Here is an 11,752-nt window from a genome sequence, read left to right as displayed (position 1 = left end):
AAATAAGAGCTAATTAATTCAACTCAGGTAAATAAAGGATATAGTCTCACGTATCACACGAATCTGATTCAATAGGATGAATTGAGACCTGATTTTGAAAGGCGAAGGAGCGAAAGCTGCTAGACAAACCAAGAGGTGACGGAGTGTAAATAAAACAAAGACTAAAGCTACAATGGTATAATCTTCCAAAAGAAAAAATATATAATATATCGTGTATTTTTATAGGATAATTTTAAGGTACTTTGAAAAAAACGGGAAAGAAATAAGAAGAGCATCCAAAGCACCAACGTATATTAAAAAAAAAAAAAACTTTCAATTTTATCTATTTCAAATAAATAGTCGATAGTGATATACAAATTAATTGTATCTTTACGACTTATAATAAAATTAAAATTATTTAACATAGATTAGAATGCCTTGGTTTTGGAATTCTATATTGACAAGTTGGTGAGGCCTTTTGCCCCTTTTGCCGGAATACCTAATGCACATTCCAATAGGAATTTTGTTATTTTATTATTATTAGTTTTAATTGTCTTTTCAAAACATAAATCAAAGGCGTCCATTTTGAAATATATATGGATAGGCTCAAATAAGTTTGCATTATCATCAATAGTCCTTGACTTTTATATTTTATAAATAATAAAAAATTCCATTTTTTATTTTTTATTTTTATATATAATAAAAAAAAGTATTAATTTATATATAAAAAAAAAATCCTTATAACAAGAGTACATGTCTTGTTCTAAAAATGTTTTTAAGAAAATAAAAATACAGTTTCCATCACCCGCGTTTACCGCGGTTCCAATTATAAAAAATAATGCCACGTGTTAAGAAATTACTGGACAATGATACTGACTAGGATACCAGCCACTTTTTTAATTGGTGTCCGACTCGGATTGTGGATGGGCTCTTGTGTTCTTACCGGCCAACTAACTAATCACATTCGGATTTCAGAAATCATGCTGGTTAGGTTTCCGACACGTGGCATGGAGATCACGTGCTCCGTCCATGTATAATGAAGTCCAGCTGTCGGGTCACACGCGGACACATCAGACTCCAGCGGCGGTGCCTAACGGGTCACCCCGACCATTCCACGTGGCCGTACAGTTGGATGTTGAAATGGTGTGTTGGCTTACACGTCTTGTAAAGTAACCAATCAAAATTAATATTAAACAGAAAGCAGGCCTTCCTTGGCGGCTACTATTAATTATAAGCTTAATTTCTTTAATATACTTTAAACCTCACCCACTTATCTCATAAATCATAATTAATCAATATCAATTGTCTAATCACGGAGAATTAACGCCGTACACTTTTTTTTTAATTAATATTTGTTTTATTTTTTAATATGAAATACGTGTCAAATAATATAAGCCATTTAGATCAAATAAAATCAAATTTAAAAAGAATAAAATAAAATTTAGTCTAATTTAATAAAATTGTCACCCAAAGCTAAGCTTGGCTTGGTTAGTAGTGTCTATCCCCTTGTCTTGGAGACTCGTTGACCCATGAATTATTTAGAGTGGGTCCGTAGGTCGGGAAGACAAGGACCAAGAAGTGCATTGACACGCCCCACTATTACTCCTCCTTGTATGCAATTATGAACTCCTCAATTCCAACGCAACTTATCCTGATGTAACAAACTACATGGGTATACCAATCGCCTGTTATGGAGCTTCCAGTTCCAATCAAAGTACACAAATTCGTGAGTGGATTTGTATGTATAGCTCGTTTGCATCACTATTTGACACGGATATTAGATAGATATTAATTTATGTAGCTTCAAAAATAGAGTATATTAACGTCGCTTTATTTTTCTTAAACTATTTATTTATGTAATCCAAAATCCGAGCTACAAATGTATACCAAAATTAATTAGCCACAATAGAACTTTAAAAATAATATTTATTAAATTACTATTTGCGATAAAATTCAAACAAAATAAATTTATACCAACTAAAATTAAGTTTTTTGTTTTAATAATATTTTTTATTAGAAAAAAAAAACTGGATGTAGAACATGCGGCGTGTAGTTTTGTTGACTTGTGGGCTGGCGCCGAAATTAGGTGACAAAGAAGCACATGTTGCGCCCGAAAATAAGACATTAAATTAAATAATTTAACTTTAATTTTAAAATGTTATTCTTTTATTTCATATTCCATTAAAAAAAAAAATACCCATTATATATAAATTTTAATATAAAGCATATCAAATTAATATTGGTAGGGGCATGAGTAATGAGTTGTAATTAAAATAGTAGGGACCACAGTCAAATGTCTAGCATTTTATAATTAAGTATAGAGGTCAAGAACCTCGTTTATATCTTGATAATGATTATGTTTCCTAAGTATTATATAATTACTCGTCACATATATATTTTTTTGAAATACCCTTCAAAATTTTAAAAAGTTTTCTTATTTTTAGTTTCAAGTTAAAAAAATTTTCATGAAAATTTAAAATTAGCATTAACCTTCGTTAACTTTTATAAATAAAGTTAAAATTTATTCTTATCATTAATATATTAAATGAAACGAACTATTTATTTACATTTCAGAAATCATTTTAAAAAGAATTAAATGTATCAATTTCACTTTTGAAATAAAATATTAACGGTTTTTATTCAAAATTATAATTTTGAACTTTTTTTTAAGGAAAAAAATGCAAGGTTTTTGGTATTGTTTTAATATTAATTTAACCATAAAAAATAAAGGTAATGTGTCACAGCTTACGTCACAGTTTAATTGGGCTTAGGGTAAACAAATCTTATGCAAAGGCCCAAAGAAGCGGCCCAATTCAATAAAGTGCAAGTCCGATTGACCTAAATAAGGCCCAAGAAGCGGCCCAAGGCCCAAAGGTTTTGTACTTCAGGAGCAAGGAACATGGGTTAATAAAGGATATATTATTGGATAATTTATAATTAATTAATTTGTTATTTTGAAAATAATATTTTGTACTTTTTTTATATTTAAATTTTATTTGTATTTAGTGGTCCATAAATATTGTAGGAGGAACAACAGAACATGAAATTATGAAGATGGCGATAATAGTTTCTTCTGCAACACTCAGTTGCTTTTTGTCTTCCCCAGTACGAACGGCGGCGTTTTGCTCGCCGGTCTGCCTTTGCTGGCGGCCTGCAGCGATTAATGTTGGTGGTGATACTTATGTTTGGCAGGTGGTGCCTTCAAATACGACTGGAATTGCATCTAATAATGGCCTTTGCAATCATACTCTTTAAAGCTAGACATGTTACACACGGAGGACATCGGAGATTGGTGCGAAACCCGCTTCAAATGGGCTCTTTAAAGCTACCGTTTATTGAATGTGCCACCAATACTATACTATGTAGGTACAAGAAAAGAGTTCGCTTTCGACTTTCTACTTCGGCGTTTTTTTGTGCAGAGCAGGCGGGGCGTTCGACCTAGCCACCAGTGTGCTGTGATGTGTGGCTTTTGTTTCTTTGAGTTCAGTGTGTTGGATGATGGAAGTCCTACATCGACTAATTTAGGGTGTGATCATGGGTTTATAAGTGAGGAATACTAACTCCATTGGGATGAGGCCTTTTGGGGAAGCCCAAAGCAAAGCCATGAGAGCTTATGCTCAAAGTGGACAATATCATACCATTGTGGAGAGTCGTGTTCGTCTAACATGGTATCAGAGCCATGCCCTAAATTTAGTCGTGCCAATAGATTGGTAAATCCTCAAATATCGAACAAAGAACTCTTAAAGAAAAGGAGCTAAGCCCCTCCTCGAAGGCCGTCAAAAATGACTAAGACTCCAAAGGAGTCGAGCCTCGATTAAGGGGAGGCGCACTTTGTTCGAGGGGAGGTGTTGGATGATGGAAGTCCTACATCGACTAATTTAGGGTGTGATCATGGGTTTATAAGTGAGGAATACTAACTCCATTGGGATGAGGCCTTTTGGGGAAGCCCAAAGCAAAGCCATGAGAGCTTATGCTCAAAGTGGACAATATCATACCATTGTGGAGAGTCGTGTTCGTCTAACATGGTATCAGAGCCATGCCCTAAATTTAGTCGTGCCAATAGATTGGTAAATCCTCAAATATCGAACAAAGAACTCTTAAAGAAAAGGAGCTAAGCCCCTCCTCGAAGGCCGTCAAAAATGACTAAGACTCCAAAGGAGTCGAGCCTCGATTAAGGGGAGGCGCACTTTGTTCGAGGGGAGGTGTTGGATGATGGAAGTCCCACATCGACTAATTTAGGGTATGATCATGAGTTTATAAGTGAGGAATACTAACTCCATTGGCATGAGGCCTTTGGGGGAAGCCCAAAGCAAAGCCATGAGAGCTTATGCTCAAAGTGGACAATATCATACTATTGTGGAGAGTCGTGTTCGTCTAACACAGTGTTGGTGACTCTACGAGCCAAACGTTTGGGCTGCATGCGCTTGATCCATCTCCTTGACAATATCATAGGCTCGTTGGATCAAATGCTTGTTTGAATCGGACCAATCTCTAAATACAAGCTCATAGACTTGTTATGATGGTGTGTCACTTACTCTTACTCTTGAATAAATCAGCTAACGAAAATTCAAATCGTCCTTTTAAATATTTTTTATTTAAAAAATTTGAGACAGCAACTTTTAAGCTAAAAAATAAAAACTTTGATTAATTATATTTATTTATTTTCCCTCCCAAGGGATGCATAGGCAAGGAGACAAAACAAATCCAATTAATAATTAAATAATGTATGCAATCATTAGTCCATTAAATAAATTAAATAAATATAATTATTAGATTGTAATCTAAGAACTTAATGCTACCGAATCATACAAAATTCAAACAAAAGCTTCCGCTCGTTCTTAAGGAGGAGAAATAGAAATGAGATCAAAAGTGCAAAAAAATATAGGTAAGATCGAAAGTCTAAGAAACATAAGTGAGATCGAAAGTCCCAGTGGGATTTACAGTCAACCTCTGTTTCTCAGACTTTTAATCTCACCTATGTTTCTTGCACTTTCGATCCCGTTTCTATTTCTCATTCTTAACATGGTAAGAGAGCTTCTCAGTCTTAACACTCCCAAATCATACTTTTTGTTTGTTTACATACGTAAGAAGCTTTTGATTTTGAATACACTGTTAATTTTATTTTTTGCATTTTGTTTTTAATTCTTAAACTTTTTAAATATTTAATTTAATTTTCTTAACGTTTAAGATTCAAATCTGATATGCTATTATCAAACTGTTTCGTAATAATATATTTCATGATTTTTATAGCATTTAAAATTATATATGGTATTTAGGTTTTATTAATTTTTTATCGGTTTTCAAAATTAGGCTTTTAGGCTAATTATGAAAAAATAGAGGGACTAAATAGACAATTAAATTCAGAAAAGGGAGTAAATAGCAAAGATGCCAATTCCAAATCATTGAAAAGGGTTGGATTCTATGAACAAACTTTTTGACCGTCAAAAGAGAGTTAGTTCACCAAATTCTTAAGAATGAGGTGTTTTTGTCACGTATTAATCAAACGCCTTCATTATATTTATAATACGGACCACCAAATTCGGAGTACAAATCAAGCTTCGCTTTAGATTATAAACGAAAAATCATACCATAAATTTAAAGAATCAAACGTTTGATCAAACAATACCTTATGTGTAATAGTATCAGCTCACTTTTTATTTCGGATTTTCCTCAGGGTTTTTTAAAAACGTCTTCTAGGGAGATGTCTCTATACCCTTTTAAAAAAATGCTTCATTCCCTTCTCGACATGGGTTCTCTTCTTAGTAGACACGTTTTAAAAACGTCGTGAAGAAGTCTAGCGATAGGCATGAACGATTACGGTACGAGACATTCCACATGGATTTAGGGTATGGAGAGAAAAGAAGCCATGAGGGAGCAAAATTCATGTCTCCTCTTTTGGAGGATTCAGTTCATTACACATCGCCATCTCCTTCAACTTTGTTTCTTTGCTACCACCAAAAAGCATCAAATAAATGAACACCAAATTTCACTCATCCTATTGGGGTTTTCCCTCAAACCTTTTCTCCCCCCTTTTGGGCTACCATTTGAATCATCAATAATTCCACATGATTCAGATCTGTGACCCTTTTTCTGGCAACTTAATTACGCCTTTCACTCCCTTTAAAACACACACCTCTTGACTCCAAGTTTCAGACAGACAAACCCAACAAAAACAGAGCACACACACAGAGAAAGCTAGCAGATATCAGTAGAAACCCCAAAGATCCAAGGCTCCTTCTCCTTCTTCTTCGTGGGAATGCCGCAAAATTAAGGCACACCCGGCGCTTCTGAAGCTATAAATTCACGGCGGCGTCTTCCTTCATTCTCGTTTGAAACAGGGAGCTACCTCTGTTTTAAAGTTCATCACGAAAACAGAGGACGCCATTGATTGCTCTTCATTTTCCTCTTTGGGTCCTCGAAAGTTTCTTTCTTTTTAGATTATTATCCTTCAAGGAAATGGATCAAACTGTGAATGAACAAAACGAGAGGGATCATCAAGAAGAGAAGCCAAATCAATCTCCATTGAGCTTCAAAAGCCTCCTCTGGCATGGAGGCTCTGTTTATGATGCTTGGTTCAGCTGCGCATCAAATCAGGTCCGAACTCACAAAACCCACAAAATCCCATTGTTTATAATGCTCTGTTTATGATGATAAAGTTATCTCCTTTTTGTTTTGATGTTCTTTAAGGTTGCTCAAGTTCTGTTAACGCTGCCATACTCTTTTTCTCAACTGGGTATGCTCTCAGGCATCATATTTCAAGTATTTTACGGCATCATTGGAAGCTGGACAGCCTATTTGATCAGCATTCTTTACGTTGAGTATCGGACTCGTAAGGAAAAAGAGAATGTCAGCTTCAAAAACCATGTCATTCAGGTTAGATTAAAAACAGGACAACCCACCGCCATTTTCACAATCTCGAAGCTCTGTTTTTAGCTTCTTTGAACATGTTCGTTTGTTCAGTGGTTTGAAGTGCTGGATGGGCTGTTGGGGCCATACTGGAAGGCTGCTGGATTAGCTTTCAACTGCACTTTTCTCCTCTTTGGATCCGTGATTCAGCTAATAGCTTGTGCAAGGTTCATCACTTCTCCTCTGTTCTCCAAATGGATGGTGAAATTAGTACTAAAATGTGTTCATGATGGCAGCAATATATATTACATAAATGACAAGCTAGACAAGAGGACATGGACGTATATATTTGGAGCATGCTGCGCCACGACGGTGTTCATACCATCGTTTCATAACTATAGAATTTGGTCTTTTCTTGGGCTTGGAATGACCACTTACACGGCTTGGTACTTGACCATTGCAGCTGTTCTTCATGGCCAGGTCTGGTTGTTCATCGAATCATTTCAATTTGTAGTCAAATTTTGGTTTCTTTTTGTTGAGTTTTTGTTCTTGAACTTTGAAGGTTGAAGGGGTCCAACACTCGGGGCCAACCAAAATGGTGCTCTATTTCACTGGGGCAACCAATATCTTGTACACCTTTGGTGGCCATGCTGTGACTGTGTGAGTCTCTTCTTTCTTTTGGAACTTGCCATTTGAATGAACCGGTGATTGTTAGACGATAAAAGTCTCAAATCTACTAATTTAGAGAATGATCATGGGTTTCCAAAATGGACAATATCATACCATTGTGGAGAGTCGTGTTCGTCTAATATCGATATCCCTTTTGAAATTTGAATCCAAAAGTTGTCTTTTCTTACTTTTTTGGTGCCTACAAGATGGATTAGGCCAAGTTATTCATGAGCTTTATTCTTGTTGTTCTTCCATCTTCATCCTTCTATGATATTTAATGTTTAAATTGTTTTTTAGTTTAATATTAAAATTTAAAGATTAAATTAATAAAAATATTCTTTAATTTATTTAAAAAAAATTAAATTTTTAAAAGGGTTTGAAAAAGTTTCATAAATATTCATACATTTTTAATTTTTTTAAATTTATTTACTGTCGATTTAAAAAATACTCATGAACTTTAAAAAAATTTTTTTAACATAGTTTATTTTCATTCACATATTAATGTTAAAAAAAATTGTTTTTATAATGTTACTCTTAAAGATTTTTTTTGTATAATTTAAAAAAAATAAATGTAAAGTTGATTTTTTATTATTATTAATTTATCAAATTAAAAAAAGAAAAAAAAAATGAAAGAAATTTTTTGGCGCGGCAGGGAAATAATGGACGCTATGTGGAAGCCTCGAAAGTTCAAATTTATTTATTTCATCGCCACTCTATACGTCTTTACATTGACAATCCCGTCCGCCACCGCCGTCTACTGGGCTTTCGGCGACCAACTCCTTACCCACTCCAACGCTTTCTCTCTTCTTCCCACTAATGGATGGCGCACCACAGCGATCGTTCTCATGCTCATTCACCAGGTCTACTCCATAAATCCCTAAGTTTATTGCAATTTCCGTGCTTTTTAACTTTCTTTTTGCCTCTGCATTTCATCGAACAGTTAGTGTGCAGTTCTGAACATTTGGGTTTGTCTGCATCCCATTGTTTTTCGTGTGGTGGAGAGTGATAGGAATGTGCATTGAATAGTCCTTACCCTTTATTGCAAATTTTGGTTTTTCTCACTGTTTTTGTGCTTATGCATTTGATCGAACGGTTGATGTGCAGTTCATAACATTTGGGTTTGCTTGTACGCCGTTGTATTTCGTGTGGGAGAAAGTGATTGGAATGCACGAAACAAAGAGCATGTGTCTGAGGGCGCTTGCCCGATTACCGGTTGTGATACCCATTTGGTTTTTGGCTATTATTTTCCCTTTTTTTGGACCCATCAACTCTGCGGTAGGGGCGCTTCTGGTTAGCTTCACCGTCTACATCATCCCATCTTTAGCCCATATGCTCACTTTCAGATCTGCCTCTGCCCGACAGGTAAATGCCTTTGCCTTTGCCTTTGCCTTTGCCTTTGATCTTTCCATTTCATTTCTTCAATCATATTTTACCTAATACGCGCTTATCCAACTGGCATTGTCGATTTCTCGTCCTGAATTGAGTATTGAATTCATTCAATCCAATCTGCCCTTACTTCCTGATCATATCATTGCTGGGTCATGGCTAGATTTGGTCTAATTTTTCTACTAATTTGGCATTCTAAGCTGCTAGTTGAATCATTGAAAATTTTAATGCAAACTTGGTTCAGAGTTCAGAACATTCCTTACTTAGTCTTGAGCTGTTTATATCTGTTTGTTACCCGTGATTCTTCCTTGGGATCTTCATAATTATATAACTTCCAATGCTTGTCCTTTGAATAGATGAAAACATCTATATGATATGAATCAATCTATAAGATTGGCTATGCTGGAAACTTTATGTTAAGAATCTGACCGTCCTACCAGGTCTCAATATAGTGACACCAAGTACAGGTGATAACAGTGAGGGTTCCCTAAAGAGTTGGTCCTTTCAATTCTTATCATTTTGTGGATATGGTTCCAGCTGTATGATTTAAGCTGGAAATGAGTTCCAACCGATAGCCATTTTAGCCCCACTGATTATTATAATGACTAGCATTTGAAATTTCATGGAACATTTTATTATGGGAGTGGGTAGCATTTCCTTTTCATTCAGTTATCTGCTTTCGTCACAATTCTCCATGCTAGCCACATCTTCAACTAAGTTGGGCCAATCAAAGACACCCTTCCCTGTAGCGTGTTGTACCCTATTTCACAATCCAAATATTGTGCCCTTTTTTCTTTGTACGGACGAAAGGATAGAACCAATGGTTGGCTAATTGAGCGAATTTTTAGGCTTTTTTGATTACTGGATGTGTCAAATCAAAGTATCTTGCTGTTGATACTAACTTTTGCCAACTAGTGTGGATCCTTTTTATCCTAATTGCTGTTGTAGTTAGGAGTGCAAAACTGAACTGAAAAACTGAAACATTGTTGGTCAATTTAGTAGTTTGTATAATATGTATAGTCATTTTAAATCGATTTTGTTGGTTTCGGCCACTTTGAGATGATTATTGCTGTAGGTTTGGTTTTAATAAAAACAGGTTTCAATGTTGTTTTTGTTGTTATTTTTTTTTTTAAACAATGTTAGTTTGGCATCCGTTTCTGGTCGAAAGTCGGCTCGAGCTGGCCTGTGCTTAGACTCCCACTTGTAGATTAATGCATATGATTTTGTCACTTGATAAGCCACCGGTCTTGTTCAGGAAAATTTAGTGAGAAATGCAGTTCAAGAATTCTAATGAACTGAACCCAGAAGTTACAATAATGAAAACTCCTGTATATTTAGATGAATGAAGATGATTATGACATTACATATTGTGTTTGCAAGTCTGACATGTCAAGAAAGTGTATGTTTTGGGTGCAGAATGCTGCAGAGAAACTTCCAATCTTCCTCCCTAGCTGGGCAGGCATGTATGTGGTGAACAGCTTCATAGTGGTGTGGGTCCTGGTCATTGGGTTTGGATTTGGAGGGTGGGCCAGCATGGCCAACTTCATCAAGCAAGTTGACACCTTTGGGCTTTTTGCAAAGTGCTACCAGTGTCCACCCCAGGGCTCAACAACAGCCCATCATTGAATTTTCTCTCTCAAGTCTCAATTATATAATCTATACAAAGGCATACACAGAGAGCATCAAGGTTCCCCTCATCCACCCTTCTGATATGCATATTAATCTCATCCAAATCTTGTCTGCTCATTCTCTTTATATATCTCTATGCGATGCGATGTTCGTTTTATATATGTTTAGGAGAAACTGGATGGATCCCATTCTTAGATGGCTATGTATCATTTTCTCCCACTGTTCTACTCTTTTGTGATGTACTTGGAGGGACTGAATTCAAATTGCTATATCTGAAAGTATTAGAAGGATGTTTCTGCATTAGGAACAGAAATGAAACTGCAATGTTTTGTTCCCTTGCCTGAGTTAATTGGTTTCAAGATGAAGATCTTCATCCATTTAGCCAAGCCCTGCCCTTTTTTTCCCTTTTCTTTTTGAGTTGACGATGGTTTCTTTCTGATTAGAAATCAAGATATGAATACAGTTTGTTAGATGAACACGACTCTCTACACTGGTGTGATATTGTCCACTTTGAGCATGAGCTCTCATGGCTTTGATTATAAACCCATGATCATTTCAATAGAGAGAGTATTCTTTGATTATAAACCCATGATCATTCCCTAAATTAGCCGATGTGGGACTCAACACCTCCCCTTGAACAAAGTACGCCTCCCTTTAATCGAGGCTTGACTTCTTTTTCTTTTGGAGTCCTTTGTTCGACATTTGAGGATTTACCAATCTATTGGCACGACCAAGTTTTAGGGCATAACTCTGATACCATGTTAGATGAACACGACTCTTTATAATGGTATGATATTGTCCACTTTGAACATAAGCTCTCATGGCTTTGCTTTGTGCTTCCTCAAAAGGCCTCATTCCAATGGAGAGAGAGTATTATTTGATTATAAACCCACGATAATTCCCTAAATTAGCCGACGTGGGACTTTAATCATCCAACACAGCTGACCAAAGGGCTATAGATTTATAATGTAAGCTAGGTCTGTCCTTTTGAGAAATGAGTCATATCAGCCATTTTAGCATGCAATCAAGCACAAACATTGTATACTGTTGGTGCCTAGTGTCACGATTATATTTGTCTAAGGCATGTTGTCCATGATCGCCAAAAAAGTACGATTGTGACACCTGACTTTATAAGAATCCTTTCCAATATTCCATTCTTATCTATTCAGTTGTTTTATTAACTAATGTTAATTAAGATTAAAAATTAAATCTAAAATATCTAACTTTTTTACTTTAAAATTTC

General features: G+C 35.6%; 1 protein-coding gene across 2 annotated transcripts; it reads left to right on the top strand.

Annotated features, from left to right (window-relative positions):
• Positions 1-5,993: 5,993 nt before the first annotated feature.
• LOC111455406 (auxin transporter-like protein 1) lies at positions 5,994-10,853 on the top strand. Of its 2 annotated transcripts, none has more exons than XM_023097059.1 (8): positions 5,994-6,573; positions 6,667-6,852; positions 6,940-7,052; positions 7,122-7,305; positions 7,388-7,485; positions 8,147-8,354; positions 8,599-8,856; positions 10,261-10,853. In XM_023097059.1, the coding sequence occupies exons 1-8, from the start codon at positions 6,436-6,438 to the stop codon at positions 10,504-10,506; spliced, it is 1,431 nt and encodes a 476-aa protein (XP_022952827.1). In that variant the 5' UTR covers positions 5,994-6,435; the 3' UTR covers positions 10,507-10,853. The 2 variants fall into 2 exon arrangements, with proteins under 2 accessions (XP_022952827.1, XP_022952837.1); XM_023097069.1 differs by having other exon boundaries at positions 5,999-6,573; positions 10,297-10,853.
• Positions 10,854-11,752: the final 899 nt, after the last annotated feature.

Source organism: Cucurbita moschata, unplaced genomic scaffold (assembly GCF_002738365.1).
Source record: "Cucurbita moschata cultivar Rifu unplaced genomic scaffold, Cmos_1.0 Cmo_Scf00002, whole genome shotgun sequence".
Lineage (NCBI taxonomy): Eukaryota > Viridiplantae > Streptophyta > Magnoliopsida > Cucurbitales > Cucurbitaceae > Cucurbita > Cucurbita moschata.
The sequence above is the reverse complement of the archived record's forward strand: the minus strand, read 5'-3'. Positions and strand labels throughout refer to the sequence as shown.

Coding starts and splice junctions, on each gene's coding strand:
- LOC111455406 (XM_023097059.1), top strand. CDS start 6,436: ATGGATCAAACTGTGAATGAACAAAACGAGAGGGATCATCAAGAAGAG. Junction 7,053..7,121: donor CAGCTAATAGCTTGTGCAAG/GTTCATCACTTC, acceptor TCATGATGGCAG/CAATATATATTACATAAATG. Junction 7,486..8,146: donor GGTGGCCATGCTGTGACTGT/GTGAGTCTCTTC, acceptor TTGGCGCGGCAG/GGAAATAATGGACGCTATGT.